This window comes from Olea europaea, unplaced genomic scaffold, assembly GCF_002742605.1.
Source record: "Olea europaea var. sylvestris unplaced genomic scaffold, O_europaea_v1 scaffold453, whole genome shotgun sequence".
Taxonomy (NCBI): Eukaryota; Viridiplantae; Streptophyta; class Magnoliopsida; order Lamiales; family Oleaceae; genus Olea; species Olea europaea.
This window is the reverse complement of record NW_019262837.1, coordinates 245,604-267,871: the sequence shown is the minus strand read 5'-3', so window position 1 is coordinate 267,871 and position 22,268 is coordinate 245,604. Positions and strand designations below refer to the sequence as shown.

At 34.6% G+C, this 22,268-nt stretch overlaps 2 protein-coding genes across 2 annotated transcripts; both read right to left on the bottom strand.

The window, feature by feature from the left end:
• Positions 1 to 776: 776 nt before the first annotated feature.
• On the bottom strand, positions 777 to 8,711 carry LOC111388076. The gene is made up of 3 exons (XM_023012740.1): positions 7,817 to 8,711; positions 4,535 to 6,123; positions 777 to 1,226 (listed from the first exon to the last, which is right to left on the bottom strand). Exons 1-3 carry the CDS (start codon positions 8,493 to 8,495, stop codon positions 1,161 to 1,163), a joined length of 2,334 nt encoding a protein of 777 aa, XP_022868508.1. The 5' UTR covers positions 8,496 to 8,711; the 3' UTR covers positions 777 to 1,160.
• Positions 8,712 to 11,881: 3,170 nt separating this feature from the next.
• Positions 11,882 to 22,057, bottom strand: LOC111388077 (protein PHR1-LIKE 3-like). Its single transcript, XM_023012741.1, has 6 exons — positions 21,505 to 22,057; positions 19,626 to 19,702; positions 19,409 to 19,463; positions 13,046 to 13,124; positions 12,899 to 12,968; positions 11,882 to 12,457 (listed from the first exon to the last, which is right to left on the bottom strand). Exons 1-6 carry the CDS (start codon positions 21,692 to 21,694, stop codon positions 12,062 to 12,064), a joined length of 867 nt encoding a protein of 288 aa, XP_022868509.1. The 5' UTR covers positions 21,695 to 22,057; the 3' UTR covers positions 11,882 to 12,061.
• Positions 22,058 to 22,268: the final 211 nt, after the last annotated feature.

The window sequence follows — 22,268 nt, the reverse complement described above, 5'->3', positions numbered from 1 at the left end:
AAAATATAGTATGTAGGTACAAAAGCTTATAACTATAGGGTCAAACACATTCCTTCCGTCTCAAGACTTGCTATGGAAATAGTATGGCGAAGGCCAGTTTTGCCACGCGAAGGAAATATCTTTAGAGAAATGAACTAGACACAATCGAGACTTGAGTCGAATACACTTGATCCTAGTTAAGTCAACTAGGTTAGAATTGGATATTTTGGTAGAATTTCATCGTGTTCAAATACCTTTGATTTTTATTGAATTTAAACCACCTCTACGATAGATACAACTACGAGTCAATACACGAAAAAGTACTTGTACATAAATTTTAACCTATATTTATTAATATTTACCGATCCAAAAAAATAAAAAAATAAATAAATAATAAAAATAAAATTGTAATGTCATATGTACATAGTGAGATCTCCCAAATGAGGTGGCATTGAAATGCTCTCATATACACACACGCATTTAATTGACTTTATCATTCAGCCCCACATCACATGGAGATAATCCCACTTTCTACAATTCTACATATAGTATTATTCCAAGAATAATGCTCTGCTTGTACATAATGAGTGACATAAAATTTTACAGTTGATGAGTTGTCAAAAAAAAAGGGTCATGAAGCTTTGTTTTTTTTTTTTTTTGGATGAAGAGATTTTAATTTAATCATATCTTACTACATCATGTATTTATAAATCAATATGTAAGTGATTATATCCATATAGTACACAACCGTTATTCTAATAAGTTGTGGCTCTCCAATATGTTAAATAAACTAGATAGATCATTCACTTCACTGCATTGCATTTCGTCCGGATAAGTCTTGAAATGGAGGAAAATGCTGCTTATTGAAATTCGTAAATTGGAATTTCACATTTTTCTCGAAGTCTTGAAATCATTTTTCATAATCTTTTCATCGTCGACCAAGCTACTGATACCGGTACATACAGGGCTACTAAATAGCGAGTGTGACTATACAAAGCTTCGAGAAAGAAACTCGCCTATCCTCTACAACTCTTCATTACCATCCTATTTGTCCCAGCACAGAATCAACCAAGATGCTTCGTTAACAGAAACCGACCTCCATATTCTATTTTAAGGAAACATGCAAATGTTTTAGCAATAAAGGAAATGTACATCAGCATATTGTTCATGTCCATAAACTACTATTCATAGGAGCTTATCTGGAGTCCTGAGGAAACACTTCGGCACCGCCTTTTCTTTGACATGCCCTGCGTTATTGTTACGAGTGTCACCAAAACTTCCACATGAAAATTTAAACTTTTTAAGAGCGTGGTTACTGAAAAAATACTATAGCAGAGATAATAGGAAAGGAATGACATGTTATGTTTCATGTAGTCATAAATTAATCAACCATTATATTTAGATTTATCAAGATTATATTGAATGATAAACGAAGATACAAATTAGAAGAAAACTATAAAAGTTGGAAAAACAGTAATAAGTCACAAGTTATAATCAGAGGAAATGGACAAGTCAGTCATAGCTTTGTGTTAAGCAGCAATTTTTTTTTAACTTGTCTAACAAGCAGAAGTGAGTTTAATGTTAGCAATGAACATCACTGTGATTGTTTCATGTTTGCAAGTTTTTTGATTCAAGCTCGGTCTAGATGCAGTAACAAATTTCAACTAGAGTTGAATATTGGTACGAGTGTTTCCATGGGACAAAATCACACACACTTCTTTTCTTATGGTTTACTATTCTGTGTATCGTCGAAATAATATACTGGTCTGATAAGCTCAAAAAGCTATGAGAAATCAGTTATAAATATGCAGACATAGTTTGCTAAGGTGTGCCAAGTAACAGTCAAGAAGATACCGGTGTGTTTTCTTATGCAAAAACTATGATTTGATAACAGGCAGTTAAAAGCAAGCCCATCACTTGGATAATTTTCATAACAGCAGCATCAATCTAGTATTATAAAATTAACACTGAGCACTCACACAGTATGAATGTGGCACCAGTTCTGACTTTGTTATGATAGCCACAACAAAGCCCTGTTCTCAATAAAGTTGAGGTCAGTCACGTGAAACATTTTTCTTCACCTATTTTGATGCTGAACTACATCTACAGACAGTTCCAAAAGAATCAAATATTTGGTAACTACATCAGACTATGCTAATCTTCATGTAACTCTCCCTTTTCTAACATGTTCTATAGGATCACATTGCTCCCGTGTATAGATGTTCCTTTAAGTCTATGCAAAACAAGTCTCAACTATGTAAGTTATCGTTCCCTTAATTTATTATTCATTGATAGAACCTCTACTTGTTGGCTTGTATCATCATTTCTCATCTCATGTGGGTTGATATAGAGGTCAATCAAACAAAGTAACAAAGAAAGATTCATGTTGTTGAACCTCAAGTTCACTAGGAATAAGATTTATGTCCCATTTGGTACACATTAATGTAAAAATGAGAATGAAAAATATATTCGTTACGGGTCCCACACAAGAGATAGAAAGTCAAATATGGTGGCTTGATGTGATGTATAACGGTCATATTTTTCATTTTAATGAGCAAATAATGGGAAACAAATGGGGGTTTAATTTATTTTCTAGCCTAGAAGATGCATTTCAACTCAATATACACAAGAGATAAAAAGTCAAATATGGTGGCTTGATGTGATGTATAACGGTCATATTTTTCATTTTAATGAGCAAATAATGGGAAACAAATGGGGGTTTAATTTATTTTCTAGCCTAGAAGATGCATTTCAACTCAATATGTTATGATCACCTAGAATATTTAGCCCCCCGTTTGGCCTCTATTTTTTTCAAAACTCATTTTCAACAACATATTTTTCAAAAAATCACTATTTAAAAAAAAAAATTAATAATAAATTTTTTTTCCCCCCTCAAAAAATGGGTCTCAAAACATGGGCTTAGCATTTTATCTAATTTGGCTTATCCACTCTAATCTTAATGCGTTAGATGCTCTTAAAGTCCTTTATTCTTATTGATAAACAGACCTAAATGCATAAAACAACGAGCCTTCGGAAAAATATGATCTTTTATCACGACCCTACTATCATCTTATTCCTATCCCTACTATGACCATAAAACATTTTGAGGACTCATTTAACAAGACTTCTATTTCTTATAGAAAACCTAAGGAAGCTAAAGTGGGAAACTTTGAGTCAACTTCCTCAGGAAGCTCTTCTAGCCATACAAAGCTTTTAGAAAATTATCCAAATAGATTAAAAAAATGTAGTTTCTTAATATCAGAAGCAGCTTTTGACTTTTCAAAAACCCTACGAAATGGACCCTATGTATTTTACATGTGCTTCTACTTAGGTAAATCATTTTTGCTCCAAAACTCAGATTTATAATTTATTCCCTCCTAATTTCACCAACTGAAACTATGCCATCGATGAATAACATACACCAAGACCTAATAGTTATCTTTCATAAAGTCATCCATGACTAATACAAAATGATAAGGAATTACAGTGACGCCTTTTAGAAGCCTAAAATAATAAGAAAGTCTCCTCCTTCTAAGCTGATCGAACACCAAAGCTATAATTGCTTATTCTCTACCATTCATATCCTTGACTACATTGATTTATCTAATAGAATTTTTTTCTTGAGCACCCACAATAGAACTTGCCTTGCCACCCCATCACATCAATAAATATCTTTGTTTCTGTTTTCCTTGACCAGATAGCTTATAAAAATGATGTTTCATCCTTCTTTAAAGATAAAGATACAAGTTTTGCAATTTCACTCTGCAATTTCAATATCTTGTTCCGTGAAAAATAGTTGTAATTGACATAAATTTATATTTAGAAGCTACTTGTATGGTTATATTATTATAATTCTAGGAGTTGATTATTACCATAATTGTAGGAGCTGATTATCGAGCTTAATCATTAGAGCGATTACGGGAGACTAATTATAGGAATTAATTAGCTTCCTTGTATGCAAAGTGCAATCTAGTAATGCTTTATGGTATGGAATTAAATTATATTTTTCCACATGGTATCGGGGTACTTTCCGAACTCCGGATTATTCTCAGTCGGCGAAGCCTCGCAGCTCAACTCCATAGGTTCAAGTCTTGCAATTACCCATTTATGAAAACTGTCAGCTTGTCAGGCCATTGACAAGAAGAAAATGAATTCGGCCTAAACTAGGACACGCTTGCACAGTGCCAAAACTCAAATAACGGGAGAAATTCCAAATATTGGGTAAGTGGCCTAGAAGCTTGAGATTGGCCAGTATTTCACCCAAGATGGAAATTGTGTATTTGAATACTGAGTTGTGGCAGTAGGGAGGTACAGAACAACTCCAACTAGTAAGCTATGACTTTCGTAACTCTGGATAAAAGAACACAAAGATTTAGGAGGAGTTCTTGTGAAGAACCCTAAATTGTAAATTAACATTTGGTATTTTTAATACTGTGTAGAGAAGTAAGAGGAAATCATGGAAGACCCCCAAAGTACTAAGAGTATAAACAGTCCAATTAGGCATCTGATGTTTTAAACATATAAAGCAAATAAAGGTGAAACACAAATGCTGTACCTTAGAGGATGGAGGGGGCAGAGAAGCTTGGCGCACAGCCTTTCCTGGTTCTGTTAACTGACGAATCTCGTGAAGCTGGCGTACAATATTCTCCAAAAGTTCCATCTGTACTCTTTCCCTTTCACGATGTTCAACAGATATACTAAGTTTCTCTCTCCCCTCCTGCACAGTCCTTAACCTTTCTAGAAGCCAGAAAATTTCACTGTTGATTTTTAACCTTTCAGTATCCACTGCAGACATGGAACTCCTCCGCATATCAGAAAGTAAAGGTTTACACCTAGGGCCCGTGGGTGGAAGCCAACTAGTCATGTCTGAACTGCTTCTCTTACTGTCCAGTTCAGTGTTCAAACCACTAGTACCTGGACAGTCGGCGATACCAACAACCATCTTTGCAACAGAGGCCTCCAAGGGAACATCATTTTTCCTATCATCTTCTGAAGTATCAGTGCCCAAAAACTGTTCACCTTTGCTTCCATTTTCATCATTACTGAAGTTGGATCCATTGCCAATGACATGAACATCATAAACATGAGAGTCGTTTTCAGAAACTAAATTACACAAATCATGAAATCCATGATTTGCATTATTCCTATGCTGTGTCAAATGTGGAGTGTCATATGGATCGCCTGTCTCAGTTCCTTTACTAGGGTAAATGCTCTTTTGGAAAAGGTTTTTCTCATTTCCCTCGTGCTCTTTCCGTGCTAAAGGGATAGTTTTCTCTGGAAAATTAATTTCTTGAGGGTCCCTTGGCAGCATGTACAAGTTATCATCTACGGATATCATCTCTTTCTCCTGAAGCTCCACAGTGCTATCACTACTGCATATTGACATCTGCAAAGGTAGTCTGCCTAAGTCCTCTTGTTTCTGGAAGCTAGCATTTTCACATGATCCTTGAACTGGGGACTCATTTCCAATATCTGCTTTACATTTCTGCTTATCAATAGATACACTATCATCTGAACCATTGTTTTCTATCATTACCTTCTTTTCAACAGACGCGCTAAGCTCATGCAGCATCAGAACAAGATCCTCATTTGGATCAAATGAAGAATCAACAGGTAGTTGGGGATCATTTTTCTCCCCACTTTCATGAGCTAACTGTTTGTCTTCAAGACAATTCATCTGCCTATACATTTCAACTTCCTTTTCCAAAAAGAGCTTCTCCCTCTCTCTTCTTACCATGATTTCTTTGAGGATGTCCATTTCTTCAGCATCATAAGCAGATTTTTCTTCTAATATCCTCTGGTACTGCCGAGCTTCCATTTCAATGGATGCCTTCTCCTCCTGTAGGCGCAGAATCATAGCCATAGCCTCATCTGCAGCAGTTGCAGCAGCACTTCTTTCCTTTTCAAGCTCTTGGTAAAGAGCCAAACCAGCAGCATGCTCTTCTTCAAGCGCCTGTTTCAAGAATCTTATTGCATTTTTCTCATCTCCATTGGAACTCAGGTCCCCTCGGTCATGCTCTTTTAGATCTTCAACAAATGGTACATTTTCCCTTATGTACATATCTTCACCAGGGCATTTATCCAATTGAATGCTCTCAAAAACTCCCTGCTTCAATCCCATGATTGTGGGAGCCTCCTCATCATCTATGTTCATGGATAAAACGTAGCACGTGTAAACCATAATTACAGAAAATACCGCATACTTGGATCCTTTCAGTTCATTCCACTATCAAAACTTTCAAGAACATCTCAAAAAACCAGTTCATAGTATGTCAATGCATGCCTGATTAATAAGCAAAGCTGCAAGTAATCTTTAAGGCTTGAAATAAACAAAGATTACAAAGAATTTCTCAGAAAATGTTAAAACCTAACTTAACAGGTCAGAGAAGAGATAGAGCTTTGTGTTTTACAAAACGCAAAATTGCTGATGGTATCAGCTTTGTTATCCATACTCTATAATGGCCTTTGTTGCTAAAAGCTCCATTGGGACTTAGAAAAATATAATGGCAGTTGCAGAACTACCCTTTGAAAAAATATAAGCATTCACACTCAAGGTCCGTACACCTTGATCATATGATTCCTCCAAGTTCATTCTTGCAGATATGCAATACATTATATTCTTGTTAGTTGATCTTGTTTAACACTTACAAACTGGTCTTTTTATTTAAGTTCTGTTCCATATACAAAATCCTGAAGCTTATTCCTCCTGAAATTACAAAAGACTTCTTAATTGATATACTTTGTGATACCGAGCATTGGACTGTTAAAGGACACATATAAGACAAATATCGAAAATATGAAGATGTTAACATGGACTTGGGATTATGTTAGAATAGGTAAAATAAAAAAAATAAAATATATGCCAACAAGTAAAGGCTGTACCAATTGAGGATAAATTAATGGAATGTCTATTTAGGCAGTTGGAAATGTGTCTCATAGGGGACCTTAAATAACCCCCAACCCTGGCAATCACAAGATCGTGTATCCAAGTAGTACGAGTTAGAAGAGAGAGATGAACCAAAAATGGTATGGCCCAAAGTGGTAGTGAAGGATTAGATCGAATAGGTTTAGCAACAGATGAGGCCCCAATATCTTGGATCATTTCCACTCTTGAAAGAGATGAGCAAGTGAAATTGAAGCTCAAACATGGGAATTTTCTTTCGTGGCAAGTGGTGAGCAGAACTAAAAGGAGATCTTTAGAATCAAAAGACATTCAACTTGTAAAATAATGAAAACAGTTTATACAGCTTATAGTTCGTTTAAGACGGTTTGGCAAGGTTACAGGAGATAAATATCCCTGTAGATGAAAGACCAAACTTACCTTACATGATATTACTAATAAAGAAGTGTTCGCTTGTCAATTAACACAAAATGATAACAGAACAAAGACTGATGTCTTCGTTCAGTAAACAAATGCAGCCACAGCAGAACAACAAACAATTTTTTGGGGTGTTAAGCCCTAATTCAAATTATGGAAGCAATATTAAAACATAAGCAGATCCACAAACAAGAGAAAGACACAGAGATTTATAGCTATTCACCCTCAAGCAAGAGCAACATCCATATGCCGACTTTTATTTATGAAAATAAAAGAGATTATAATGGTAATCTTGCAGCCTCTCAAGCCATATCTTACAGAAAATGCGCCCTCCAATAATCCTTCAAATATGTCAGAATATTAAGGATATCAAATACGTGTATAGAATCAATAATATTAGGTGTCCAAAGGGCTTGCAATAAATTACAACATAAGATGTGCTAGCAATCAAATAGCCACTTATGTTACTGATGATAAGAAGTCAAACTAAACCGGAATTCAAGGAACAAGAGAACTCACATTCAATGTTATGAGTAGCATCTTCATTATCCAGAGGCAATGAGATGCCTCCACTGAATTCATTCCCTATCTTGTCGATACTATAAGGAGACATAGGAACAGCACCATCTTGCTCGCCACACAGGGAAGGATCATATGACGAAACCAATGAATAATTCCCACCATCAACACTCCCTTTTCGACGCTTCCTCAATCCAAATCCACCCTTTCTTGTATAATTTACTACCCTTTTCCCCTTCATATCAGACCTATCCTTCCTCAAATTCAGCTGCCTCCTGGGTACATTCCTTGACCTCCTTGCATCTGATAATGAACTACATGATGCCTCACCTTCAATTTCAAGAATCCCCTTAACATTTTCATTAATAACTTTACCGTTTTGATTATTTTCCGAAATGGAATCATTGAAAGGGAACTTTTGCTTCATAGAATGTTGAACATTAGATACTGTTTGAGTTGGGAAATCAACTAACAGTCGTTGTAAGCAGTGATTACTATTTGGGGCGGCGATGAAGAGGCCATTACAAGGGCATGGCAAGCACAATCCAAAAAAACCCAGAAATTTTGCTGCTAAATAGGATATTGCTGATGCACACAACAAGAAGTAGGCTATAGCGAGATCAAGAAAAGCACCAACTAAACCACTCAAAGTCCACATGTGAATGGCCCGGCACCCCATTTTTCATTGATGATTAAACTTGATTTCAACTGAATATTCAACCTTTGAAACAAACCAACCAAAGGGAAGCTTTTTTCTTTGAAAAATTAAAGAAACCATGAAAAGAAAGGAAAAGGGAAATTCAGAACTTGATCAAAAAGAGGATTTTTTTTTTTGGATATATAAATTAGGTAAGTATTATTCAAAAGGGTGGCAATCAAGGGACTCGAGGCGGAAAAATCAGCAACCCCAGCAGCATGTGAAGAAAATTGGGTAAATTTCTGTGTGCTCACTGAACTTTAAGAAAAATATTCATTGTCATTAAAGTTAATTTTATCTCAATTTGTTCACTAAACTATAATTTAGTTTTAAATTGGGTTGCTTAATTTTGATTTAGTTTCAAATTTCACTACTTCGCTACCTATCATATTTAAAATTTATAAGAATTTCTTAGTTGATGGTCGTACTACAATGAATTTTCATGTGATCATTGTGTGGCATATGAATTTCCTATTATAACGTATCATTAACTTTGCATTTTAACCTTTTAATCTAAAAATATTGTCATAATCTACTTTTACCATTTGAATCCATAGAATTACCATGCAGATACGTGGAAAATTAATTATGGTATGATCGATAAATGACTCAACGAAGTAATTTCTTTTAACTTGAGCCTTTGAGGGAAGATAGTTGGCCAAATGTAAAAGAATGATAAATTGGAAACAAAATAAAAGTTCAGTGATCTAATTGAGATAAATTAAAGTAAAAATCTAATCAAAATTTTGTTTGAAGTTCAGTGACCATGAATGAAATTATCCAAAGAATTTTTTGGAAAAAAAAAATGATATAAATGAGATAATGTTTATAATTTTATTGAATTCGGAATATCTTGATAATGATCGAGACATCGGGTCGAATTAGGAGTTGTTCCCATTATTACTTCAGCTAGAAGTTACTATCATTTTGTTTTTATTAGACCATAGGACCTCACGTGCCGTGCAATTAATTTATGGTTCCATGTCCCTTTTGTATTTTTATTTTAGTGTTATTTTTTTTTATTTTTTTGATATCCAAGTATCCCAACTTACACCAGACTAAATCCTGAACCCCCAAGACCCATGCCCCTAGAACCTTGGAGGGGGTAAATCGCGGGTTATGCCTCAACTAGATCACAGGTTCCCCCATTGCCTGTACACTTCTGCGCACAGGAGACCCTCCTTCACAGTGATTGCTCGATACCAAATTTTTTTTTTTTGGGCCGCAGTTCCCACCGGGAATCGAACTCTCCACCCTACCGCTGGAAGCAAGACAATGTTGATTGATCCACCAGTTGAGTTGTGCCCCGGGGGCTATTTTAGTGTTATTTTATTTACAAGTACGGATAATGAAGTCTGGAATTTCCAAGTGAATTTTCGCCTTTATTGGGTTTCATTCTTCATTTAGTAAGTTCATTTTTTTTCTTAAGTTTAACCTCATATTTTGCAGGACACACAAATAGTATACTTATTTCTATCAACTTATAATTTAGCAAAAAATGAAATCTAAACAAAGGTTTAATAAAAATTTCTCATTCGAAGCTCGGGGGTATTAATCTTGAAGGTGGATGTGGCTATCAGAGTCGAGGAGGGCTGGTTTGGCATCTGGGCGACAATTAGAGATTAGTCTGGTTTGCTAGTGGCAGTGTGTGATTTATGAAGCAGGATTGGGTGAAACTCTTGCTCACCGTCAGGGTCTACATTTTGCTAAGTATTGTGGAATGTGATGCACAAAGAGTAGTATACAACATTGAGTCCTCCATTTGGTCTTCGTCTACTTTAATTTTGTCAAATGCCATAGCTTTCATGGAAGAAGCAAGTGTTGATACGTGACGCTTTATTTGTTGCAAAGGGTATAAGATGATCCATAGTCTTGCCTTATTTGCTACTACTTCCCCAATTACCTATAATTGGGTTGATTAATTCCAATTTTTGTGCTTGTTTGACATTGTTTATAAAATGTTTATAATCAGTCAAGCTTATTTTTAGTTGCATGTTTTGATAGATCTATAAACACCATTAACTGATTCATCACTTATCTACCTGTTTATAATTGAAGTCATGTATAAACAATTTTCAAGCATGCACTTTACCTCATTTGCTATTATGTGTGATATCATTTACTAAAAGCTTGTTTTCATCTGAAAAATAATAATTATGATCAATTGGGCTACTTCGATTGAACCCAAATACTTGGTAGAGTACTCGACTTTCAAGTGTGGTTAGAATTTTTTACACATTTGGATGAAGCAAGGAATTTTCCTATCATTTGGCCCATATGTTATTGAGTACAAAGATCTTTGATGGAGAATCAAGAATTAAGCCACGAGATAAAGTTACCAATATATGCAGTTGTATTATTTGTGATTGTAACATATTGTAATAAACGATTACAATCTATGAATTGTGTGATTGTGACCTAATCTATATGTGACCTTTATTTTATTTTAGTGTGAACTGTAACTTGGTTTGCTTAGCGTGACCTTTGTCCCTTTGTACCAACAGCATATAACCTATAAATTTATGTATCTATAACATGTTATGTTATAAAAATTAACATATGAGCTCGTATGACTGTGACTATTTATGTTATCTAATTGGAACTAAGCATATAAATTCATAAGATTACCTGATTTTGGGAAAAAAAATGTTAATTCGTAACTAATGAAATAAAAACTTTAAAAAACATGTTTCAGGTAATTTTCTCTCATTAGATTGCCTGTACATCAGTACATGGTTAAAATTGAGGCAGCACTTGGTTGCAGGGCCTTCCTACTTACATAACTGGCAAAAGCCCATGAAATGTGAGGCTGTTTAGGCTGATTTTGGTCGGACAAGTGAGCAACACAGCTGGTGGGAATAGTGGTCGACGTTGCCTAGGACGTCGATGAATAATAGAAGAGCGAAATATTCGCTTCACATTTAGGAGATGTTTGATAGACATTTTTATGTAAAAATGCATTTTAAAATAATAAATTGATGTGAAATGTGTGGTTGAGAAATAAAAAAAAAATTTTCGTTTACGTGTAATATTATTTTAATAAAGAATGTGTTGTTGAAAAGAAATGAGAAAAAATGTATTTTGAAAAAAATGACTACCAAACGGAGTCTTATTTTAATTGTAATGAAAATTCCTAATAGTTACTCATTATTGCAATTATTTATCCAATTATTATTATTTTTTTAATCGCATTCTTATCTTCAACTCTCAATTAAGTACCACATCTTCTCTTTAGTGATAATTTCCTTCGGAATGACGGATAAAAAAGTACAAAGAAACATATCATTAACCCCTCATTTTTAATAAGCAAAAAATAACACTAGATACAAAGGTTTGACAAAATAAAAAGAGAATATCAAAAAAGAACATGGTATCAAAATAAGCAAAGGTCTTTATTAATAAGATTGAAATGATAGGCACGGTGCTCTCTCTAACAACTTCAACAAATAGAAGGGAATAACGAAAATCATTATGAAGTTTCTTGATCCATGAAAATCAACTTCAAGAATATACAAACCAATGACACTACAGTTTACAATATTGCTCAATCATTTAGCATTATCCAAGACACAGTGAAAAAAGGCAGCGTTGTTCGATTCATCAAAATTTGCCGCCTTCCACTCGGCTGCCTGTATATTGCCATTAATAAGCAACGGGTCTCCATTACTAAACAAAGGCCATGGTCTTTTTTTCAGGGCAGCAGCCTGTGATGCAGGGAGAACTGGACTTCCATCCAACACCAAGCTTTTGCCAATGGAAGGCGGCAAGATAATCCTGTCAAAGTCATTAGTAACCTTGATAGCAAGTTTAGAGAGTTCTGCCCTGGCAGTCTCTAGCCCGGTAGAGACCACGTCTTCATCTTTAAGAGCTTTACAAGCTTTATCAAGAATTGACTGTAGATACTTGCCCTGTGCTTCTATTCTCATCTGGAGATGACGCTCGACCTGCTTTTCATGGTATTATAAGAAGAAACCCTTTTTGCATCACAACTTTGTAATGAAATTCAAGCGTCATGGAGCTTAGGGTAACTATGCACCTGGAAACCAATGTGGAACTGAACTTGGTTTATATCACATATGTTCATGAAGTTGCAGAAATCAAATATTTAATTTGGGGTTTTCGAACTTTTATACGCATACTTCTGCTGAGATTTAAGTGGCAACATACAGAAAAATCTCTGTTATTCAGAAGAACTTAAGTTTAAAAAATAATAATAAATAAATAAATTTTTTTAGTTGGTCAAAGTTTAAAATAAGTTATTCGTAAGGCCCAAATACAGAAAATGTTAGAAGCTAAAGCAAAAAGTCACCAAGCAGAAACACAAACACACACTTCCATGCACAGCAAAAAATCGAACAAGTCGCATAAACAGATGATGTCCTAACCTCCAGCTGCTCACGCAGTCTTCGTTCAGTTTCCATCTGTACTCGTAAAGCCTCTGTAACCTGGTTGCCACTGGTGAAAATATGAAAAATTAAGATCGAATGGAGAAAGATATAACTTTTGGTCAAAGAAAAGAGGATATAGCGTACTCAATTATATCTTGTGACATTATTCTTGATGACGCTGATGTAGATAAACCAGTATCCTGACTCTCAGCGCCGCAAGATGCTACAGCCAAAGCAACACCAAATGAATGAATGAGAGTTTGAAATGCTAGGAATGCTTTATAAGATAGCCAACATGTTATCCATTAAGCACTTATTTCCCCCATTCTCATTTCCACCAGATTTTGAAGACTGTCATGCCACATGAACCATCCAATCCCAGCATTTTCATTTCCTCCATAAAACGCTCGATATTGTCTTACAGAGCAACTGATGAAAGATCTTTTGAAGTAGGTATGAATGAAAACATTTATTTTTCAGTTATGGAAACAGAATTACAATTATCGAGCAAAAATGAAATCCAATAATACCAAGAAAGTAAAAACAAAACCGAGAATATAACATATCATTTTGATTAATAATTACAGGAAACCCCTTGAACTTGTTCGTATGGGACACAATATTTTTCAAATAAATTTGAATTGGTAAAAAATCGGGGAGTTTAGTGAATGAACAAGAGCATGAGAGGGACTTCAAAATAAAAATAAACCAAGGTACTTGACATCCATTTGGTCAATTCAAAAAGGTTTCAAAGAGATATTCTCGATGGTAGTCAAGAAAGAGGACAAATCTATAATTTAATTGTGTAGGAATTCAAAATTCCAATTCATTGTTCACCTTCAAATACATATTCAAGGTACATTTTCAAGCGAATATAACTTATTAGTTTTTAGGAAAAGAAGAACCACTGGAACAAGAATCTCATCTCCTACACCCATATCCCATTTTGTGAACCCAAGAATTTCCACCACAACCTCTCAAAGTTTCTTTCAGACTCGGAACAGCTAAGTTTATAGACAATACTTGCAACTCTCAACCCTACCCCATCAAGAAGACTGTTCCATAGAAAATATTCAAAGCCATTTTCCTATGTTCTTCTATCCAAGCTTATGGTTATCCACTCCTAAGCCACATCTATTTTTACTTCTAGTCCAAATCTCAAGCGAACAAATGGTTATGCTGATCGCACCCAAAATTAGACCTCATAAAAGTTTCTCCATATTGGTAAATCTAACCTGAGATCCTAAATACCGTGTATTCTTGACAAAATGACCTAATAAAAGTTATTCTGCCCCTCTAGAGAGCAATGATTTACTTCCAGACGTCCTCACTTTTGGACACCTAACAGACAACAGATTAACTCCTAGAGGAAGGCCTAGAAATTTCAAGTCCCACTTCCTTATAGAACCAACCTATAAATCACTTTCTCGAGGCAGCTAGAGTCAACATTAGTTCCCACAATTACACTCTTAGACAAGAATTTTACGCTAGTAAAATTGGAATGTTTTAAAGTAAACAAAAGATTGAGGAAAATTCATTTGATGCCTTAAAAAAAGCAGAGTATCATTTGCAAATTGTAACCGTTTTAAAATCCCTCAAAGGACACCTTCCTTACCCTATCAATCGAGCAACTGAAATCAGAAAAGAAATATTGGATCAGCTTACCAAACCCTTCAAAGGTCTTAAGTTTACCTATTCACTACAATGCTTGGACACGGGTGAGGGTGTCAGATATGAGTACATATCTAATCTAGGAGTCAAATTCTTCTCATTTTAAAAATTAAGAAATAGGGATATGGTTAAAAATGATCCGAATTTTGGATAATGATACGGAGATAGGTCTTACAATATATATATATAAGGCCAAATTAATGCCATAATAACAAAGAGAAAATGGTTCAATTAAAGTAAATAACTACAATATTAAAGCTAGATAGCAAATTACCACAATACTAATGTTTAAACAATTGGATTATAATTTGAAATCAATTTAAATTTAAAGCCAAAACAAATTCTTCTCAAAAAAATTAAAGAAAAAAATTAATTTCAATGTCTTATATATTATTTAAAAAAAAACAATTATAAAAATAAATTTCAATTTAATACCAAGAAAAAGATATAGCACTAAATCATTTTAACTACAAAATAAAAAGTTCACACAGATAAAATATAAGAAATAAAAAATTTAGCCCCCGTTTGTTTCCCATTTTTTCCTCGTTAAAATGAAAAATATGATCGTTATCCATCATATCAAGCCACCAAATTTGAATTTCTATTTCTTATATGGGGTCCGTAACGGCTATATTTTTCATTCTCATTTTCACAAAAAAGAGAAACAAACGGGCTTTTAATATGAAAATAAACTCAGATTAAATGAATTTGACCATGCAACTTGTCCCAATAAAATATTGTAATTTCATTAACTCTATGCATTGGACTTTACAAGAGCCCATATAACACATTCCAAAATCTGGTCAACAGCCCACTTAATCAAACTCCCTGTTATTTTCATTCTGCAAAGTCAAAAGCAGAAATCCAGAAGTAGAGCCAGAAGCAAGACTCCACCTTGCTATGGAAATAGAAGCAAAGCCAAATAACCACATTGCCACAAACGACATCTAGTGCGGACTCCGCTACAGAAGCAAAGCTAGAAGCAAGACTCCACCTTCCGTCGTCTTCTCCCTTATGCTACCATGTCCAGATGCAACATCGATCTGATCCATATCCCGTGTCGATACGGATACTTCTCCATTTTTGGAGAGTTCCAGCATCATAGCCTGTTCGTTTACCATTTTTTTCCTTGGGGGGGGGGGGGGTGTTTGTTGCTGCGGGTGCCAGGGGGGGGGGGGGGGGGGGGGGGGAGTCTAAGGCTGTTGAAAGAGTGCTTAAACAGCTGCATATGGACTAAATAATAGGCTGAATAATTAAGGAGTTGATCAAAACTGGATATGCAACAAGTGGTTGAGGACCAAGTCTTTAGAGAGATAGTTGATGCTGTTTTTCTATTTATGCAGATATTAGGAAGTTGTTAGTCATGCCTTGTAATCTGCAAATTTCTTTGGCATTCTGTTAAACTCCAGCTCTATATCTGTGCAGAGAATAAAATACATCAAGTTTCCAGAAATCATTTTATTTTCTTTGCTGTCTTTTTACCTCTTGTGCTTTGCTCTTGAAGGCTTCCACTTGTCCACCTAATCCATATAAAGTAAAGCTCTTTTTTCCTAAAACATAATCCAGAAATTGACATCTTGTCGCCTCGATAAAGGGCTACACTTGTGAAATAATATTATCCTATAATATTATTTGCCAGATGGGGCCCATAATGGTTTAAAGGGGCCAAAAGATAGATGGTGAAATAATATAATCCCATAATCCGTACGCTAGTTATCCAAATCTGCACATCCCAAAACCCGCTGTGAAGGGGGAAAATAAAAAATGAAAGGCGGAGTTGATAAGAAAAAAATAAATATAAATGTCAAAGTCAAAATATGCAACATCTACAACAAAAATAGAAAGGATAAATACGCAAATGGAGAAATTTTTTATGGGTTAAAATTCCCAATATTTTGGGGTCATTGTTAGGAATGAGCCCTTAAATAGTCATTAAATTTGTTGTAATCTGAATTTTAAATTTGATTCATCATTTATATGCATTCAAAGCATGTAATTTGTTTCCATGGATTATATGAGAATTCACCCCTCGAGTTTGCACTATATGATTTGGATGTATGGAGATTGGCTCATACAACGAAAATACAAATTATGATGATGACGGATGCAACAGACAAACAACCAAAGTCAACAATACATATGAGAATTGTAAGAAAATACAAGCAAACCAACAATGCATCACAATACCTAATCTACAATACCAGCAAAACCACAAGTTTGCAATAGCAAAATGGCAATACCAATGTGAAGAACAAAATAAGCCCCTGTTTGTTCCCCATTTTTTGATAATGAAAATGGGAGGAATAATATTTTTTTGAAAAATAAGTGGTTGAAAAAGAATAAAAAGTTTTCGATTCATGTGTAATATTATTTTATGAAAGATTGTATGGTTGAAAATAAGAGAGAGAAAAATAGAATGTAATGAAATGTAATTTAATGGGGCCAAACAAGGGCTAAGTTTTCCATTCACTGTGTGATTAAAATAGGAATACAATCAACTCAACTAATAACCAATGCAAGCAAAACAAAATACCAAAATAATAAAGCTAGCACCAAATAACCCAAAATTATTCTTTAAAGTCGTAAAACACTTCAAGACAAAGGGAAAATCAACCTGGCAAACCGACAAAATCTACTATCACCGAAGCAATAGGATTACAATAGTCTCACTAGATTTATGCCCAAATCGAGAGGTATTCCAACACACACTACACCAAGAACAATTCTTGGCTTACTACAATACACCATCATCTAACGATACTAGATGGAAACTCAAGAAACAATACCTGTAGAGGGGTAAGAACTCATCAAGCTTCTAAGAACAATCTTAGAGAAGACAAACCCTTTCTTCCAAAATGGGGTGTGTGTTTGTTCTCTACCTTCAGAAAATAGAAATCAAAACAATTGCCCTATTTTGTTTAACGGGATCGTTCCAATAATTGCAGAAAAAGGCCACCAACCTTTGCTTTAATTTCCCTCAAGTCTGGACCCATTTTTAAAAGAAAAGGAACAAATGGGCCAAATGGCCTATACGCCCAACATCGATAAGATTGAGAGAAGAGAATGAAGAAAGAGTGGAGTAGCGAGAGAGTGCCCAAAAGAGAGCGGAATATGAGATATTTATTCAGAAACTTGTAATTGTATTCAAGAATAAAGTGGTCTTTGATTCAAAGCATTGCCCTCATTGTATAAGGTATCAAATCTGACTAGTTTTGGTAAGAAACAACACAAGGAACTAAAATTGTCTCGAATATGAAATCTAAATAATGAAACATAAACATAAACCCCGATTATTTTAATTGCATTTGCGACTTGAATAAAATTTAAATGCTGATCACTTGGGCCTTCCTTGTAACTTAATTACTAGTTCAGAGTTAGCAGTGAGTCCCTAAATATAGATTGCAACATGTTGACATCCATAGGCTGAGGTCAGTTATTTGATCACCAAAATGACACTTAGGATCGGACATACTACTTTTTGATATTTCTATTTAGAATAGGAATTAAACAATGTTCAGATATATGAAGTTTTAAAATGTAGATAAAATATAAGAGTTAAAAATATTATTAAATCTTTTTTTTTTTTTTTTAAAGTACTGAAAATCAGATTCCCGTGTAACCAATTTGGTCGAATGTGGTGAACAGGTTAGGTGCATTTAAATCAAAACCTTAAACCCTCTTAGTTGTTTGTAATTAAAGTTTGAAAATAGCTTCAATAAGACCAATTCTAATCTTATCACAGTATCTCCAATGCTACAATGAATTGCTGAAAAAAAAATTGTCACGTAAGCAAAATAAACAATGTTAAAAAAATTTCCTTCCGATGCAATTTGACAGGAGTTACGTCTAAATTCAGAAGCTCTGATAGACAAGTTGACTAAGTGACATTTATATTTTACATGTAGATTTAGATGTGGATTTTATTTATTTTAAGAAAATAAAAGACACCTAGATAGCATTATTGAATTGTAGATATAACTCATTAAAGACCAATTTTGGACTTGGAGTGAGTGTCTTCTCATTAGCCATCAATGTCATATGGACCAAAAGTCTTTCAACTTGTATATCACCTAAACAGTAATCCATAGAATGCATTGGAGATGCTCTCAAATTAGTAGAGACGAGTGTTAGGTTAAAACTCCAATTAGTCTATCATGATATACTGGATGCATTAGATGTCTCTAACTAATCTAATCCTAATTCCATCAATAATAACATAGAACCAAATGGTGCAGGGTGATCAGCACTCCAATACCTCATATTTCAAATAAATATTTTTGAACTCAAGCGGTCTGAATCTCTTGTGCTAGACTAAGTAGTGAGAAAAGACAATTGATATCTTCAAGCAATTTTTCATATTTTGGCTTTCAGCCAGGGCCAGTAAAAATCAAGAAACAGAATTCAGTTTTTCGTTATTTTTCCCCAAAAATCTCCATGAGATAACGAGCTTGAGACTCCAAAAACAAATCTTGTGTTGCAAAAGGATGTCCACCCACTCGAGTCAATTTAGAGATAGAATTCATTGGAAGACCTTAAATCTTTGGAGCTTGGACCGAAATTTTGAAGCAACGTTCGTCTTCTATGAAAGTGCCTGTCCTGTATTATGTCGCTGCACTCTTTGATGCTGATAGTTTTTCAGTTGGATTAGCAGAAATTGATAAATGAAGGATTTTCCTTTATAGTATTACCTTATTTAGTGATAACAATTGTAACATCAATAAATTAACTAACACTTTTAATACTTCAAATAGGAAAAATGCCAACTGAGAAACTAGGCATGCAGAGAATGCGAAATGGTCTAATTATAAATCATGACAAAGAAGGTTTTGTTAGTACCATCTTTAGAGGTGTCAGTTAACTCCTTGTTAGCTTGCTTTCCCAAGCGGTACTTCTGCAATGTAAGATACTCGATTATCTACACTTGCACAGTAACAAGTTATACTTTCAAGAGAATTAAAAAGAAAAAAAAAGGTGAAGCATTGTTTTTCCCTCCTTGGCTCACAGGGATTTTAGGGTGGGTTGCGGATAGGAAAGGTATTGTGAAACAGCATACCTGAAGATGCGACTTCAAATGATACAATGTCAAGCCTTTCACTCCCATAGTTCTCATTATCATTTTTGGGGTTGCTTCTGCAATGTAATTCAGGAATGATCATCAAATTAACTTATATATCTGAATATAATGATAAATATAGTAAATCAGGGCCTTGTATGCATGCAGCTATTAGCACAAGAAAAATCAAGCAAGGCAAGAAAAAGGTAAACCTCATTTAGAAAGAATAGCCAGGGAGGTTATGTGGGAAGCTTTGTACTGGTAAGTGATTTATGACAGCACTCGTTATATAAACAGAACTTGGATAAATAAAAAGGTTAAAAAATAATTCACATTCTATTTCATACCTGATCCCCCTCAAAGAATCATAGTACAATTCATTACCCTCTTACACATTTCCAGTTAAAAGGAGGATAGTTTTGGGGGAGAAAAAAAAAAAAAGAAATTTGGCTTCCGTTCCGCAAACCTTTAAATAACAAAAATATTCTTTTCCTTTCTTTTGCCTTGGTTTAAACATAAATGTAAATTTTAGGCAACATGTTTTCACATAATGTTCTATAAGACACACATTTGTAACTGCATTCCAACAATGTACTTTCAGCACCCATTCCAAAGCAAGTCTTCCTAGTGAGATACAAGTAACTCTTTTGTCTCATCCCCTACCATTTCTCATCATGGGCAGATAGTAATAATGTCACTTAATTCAGCCAACACGTGTAAAAGAGTGGGCCTGGTTGCAAAGATTTCAGATGATTAATTTGTGTTAACTGTTAATGCGAAAGCTCACTAACAATTTGAAGTTAAGAGTAAGGAATGGCAGAGGGCAGATTATTGCTTTGCCATCATGGTCTTGGATCTCTGCAGTTATCAATAATGCAAAATAAAGGTTCCCTTGAGATTATATCATTGAAAACCCCGGGAAATTTTGTTTAATTTAGGAACATAGCTTTAACTCTACCCTTCAGCACAACTTCAAACCTCAATAACAACACCAAGTACTAGATTTCAAATTAGATGTATTATTTTTAAAGCCACAACCAGGAAGGGAAATTTATTAACAACTAAAGTAAGATACAACTTTACAAGGCCAAAAGGATTTTTGAATTGTTGTAGAAACCATATTTAAAGTAGAAGTTGTAGAGAGTTTCGACAAGGCAAAAAAAGAAAACTCTTCAGATACATAAAAAATACATATTTTTTTCATATTATTTTCTCATGAACTTTAAATCTACTACCTTCTTTTGTTTTTTAAAGAAGAAACTCTGCAATTGGTACAAACAAGTACTGTAAATTTGAGTGTTTTGGTATCAACCATAATTCGACTGTCAATACGACAAACATCAAAAATACAGATTTTCTTCATATTATTTTCTCATGAACTTTAAATCTACTACCTTCTTTTGTTTTTTCAAGAAGAAACTCTGCAATTGGTACAAACAAGTACTGTAAATTTGAGTGTTTTGGTATCAACCATAATTCGATCGTCAATACGACAAATAAGGACCCTTGCTAGAAATAGCATCACACTCCTGATCATGAATATATTTTCTCAGCACAAGGTACTATACAAGATACAAAGGAAACCCCAACAATAATTTGTAAAGAAACCGTGGCAAACACATGCTAACATAATTTCAAGATATATATCTAAGTACTCCATTAATATTTATAGTAAAAAAAACTGAGTTCAACTCCAACGGTAGAATTTCCTAAAAATTCAATATTATGCCTGTATCTTCATGTAATAGTGAACAAAAAGTGAACTTCTAATGCGCACACATACAAGTTAAATAGACATATCTACATCCACATTGAACGCATAAAACATGCATTTAGATAATAATATAAGAGAAAAAAAAAAAGGAAGACGGGAACTGACTATCCGGGCCACCAAGCTGGGTTACAGCATCAAGAAATCTTTCGTGGAGCTCCGAAGTCCACCTTAGTCGGGGCTTCGGATCCGTCGTGAGAACAACACATAGATCCCCAACCAAGTTGGTGCCATCAAATGGATACTCCCTTCCACTCCCATCCAATGCCAAACTGTGTATGGGCATAGCAGAATACATTTTTCAATCTCTAATCGATTTTTTCTTGAAAATTTTCTGAAAGGTGAGGGTAAACACCCGAAAACAGGAAATGGGTCGGGCCTTATAGGGCCCGTGACAGTTGGAATGATTTGGGAATGGCGGTGTATGTAAGTGAAGGATAGTGTAGTGTTAGACTATAAACAATGTAATTATGTAAATATGAATATAGCTTAATTCTATAAACGAAGAAAAAAATGTCCTGTTGCGTACTGTCATTGTCTGTTTTTTTCAACATTTTTTAACATTTCGACTCTGTCTTTGTCTCAATCTAGCTTTTATAGGGGCAGTCCAGTATGACTGCTTTGTGACTGAGCTAGAGAGTAGAGAGAGAAAGGGAGGAGGGACTAGAGAGAGAAAGAGGGAGCATTTGCTGGCGTGTTGATACTCTTTTACAGAGCACGTGTTGATACTCTTTTACAGAGTAATTTCTTGGTTATGAGGGTACACTTTGATAATCATATACTCCCTCTATTCTATTCTTATAACTTTAGTAAATTAATCCAAATGTCTCCAACCTTTAGGCCATTTGTACTTTAGTCCTCAATCAATTTGG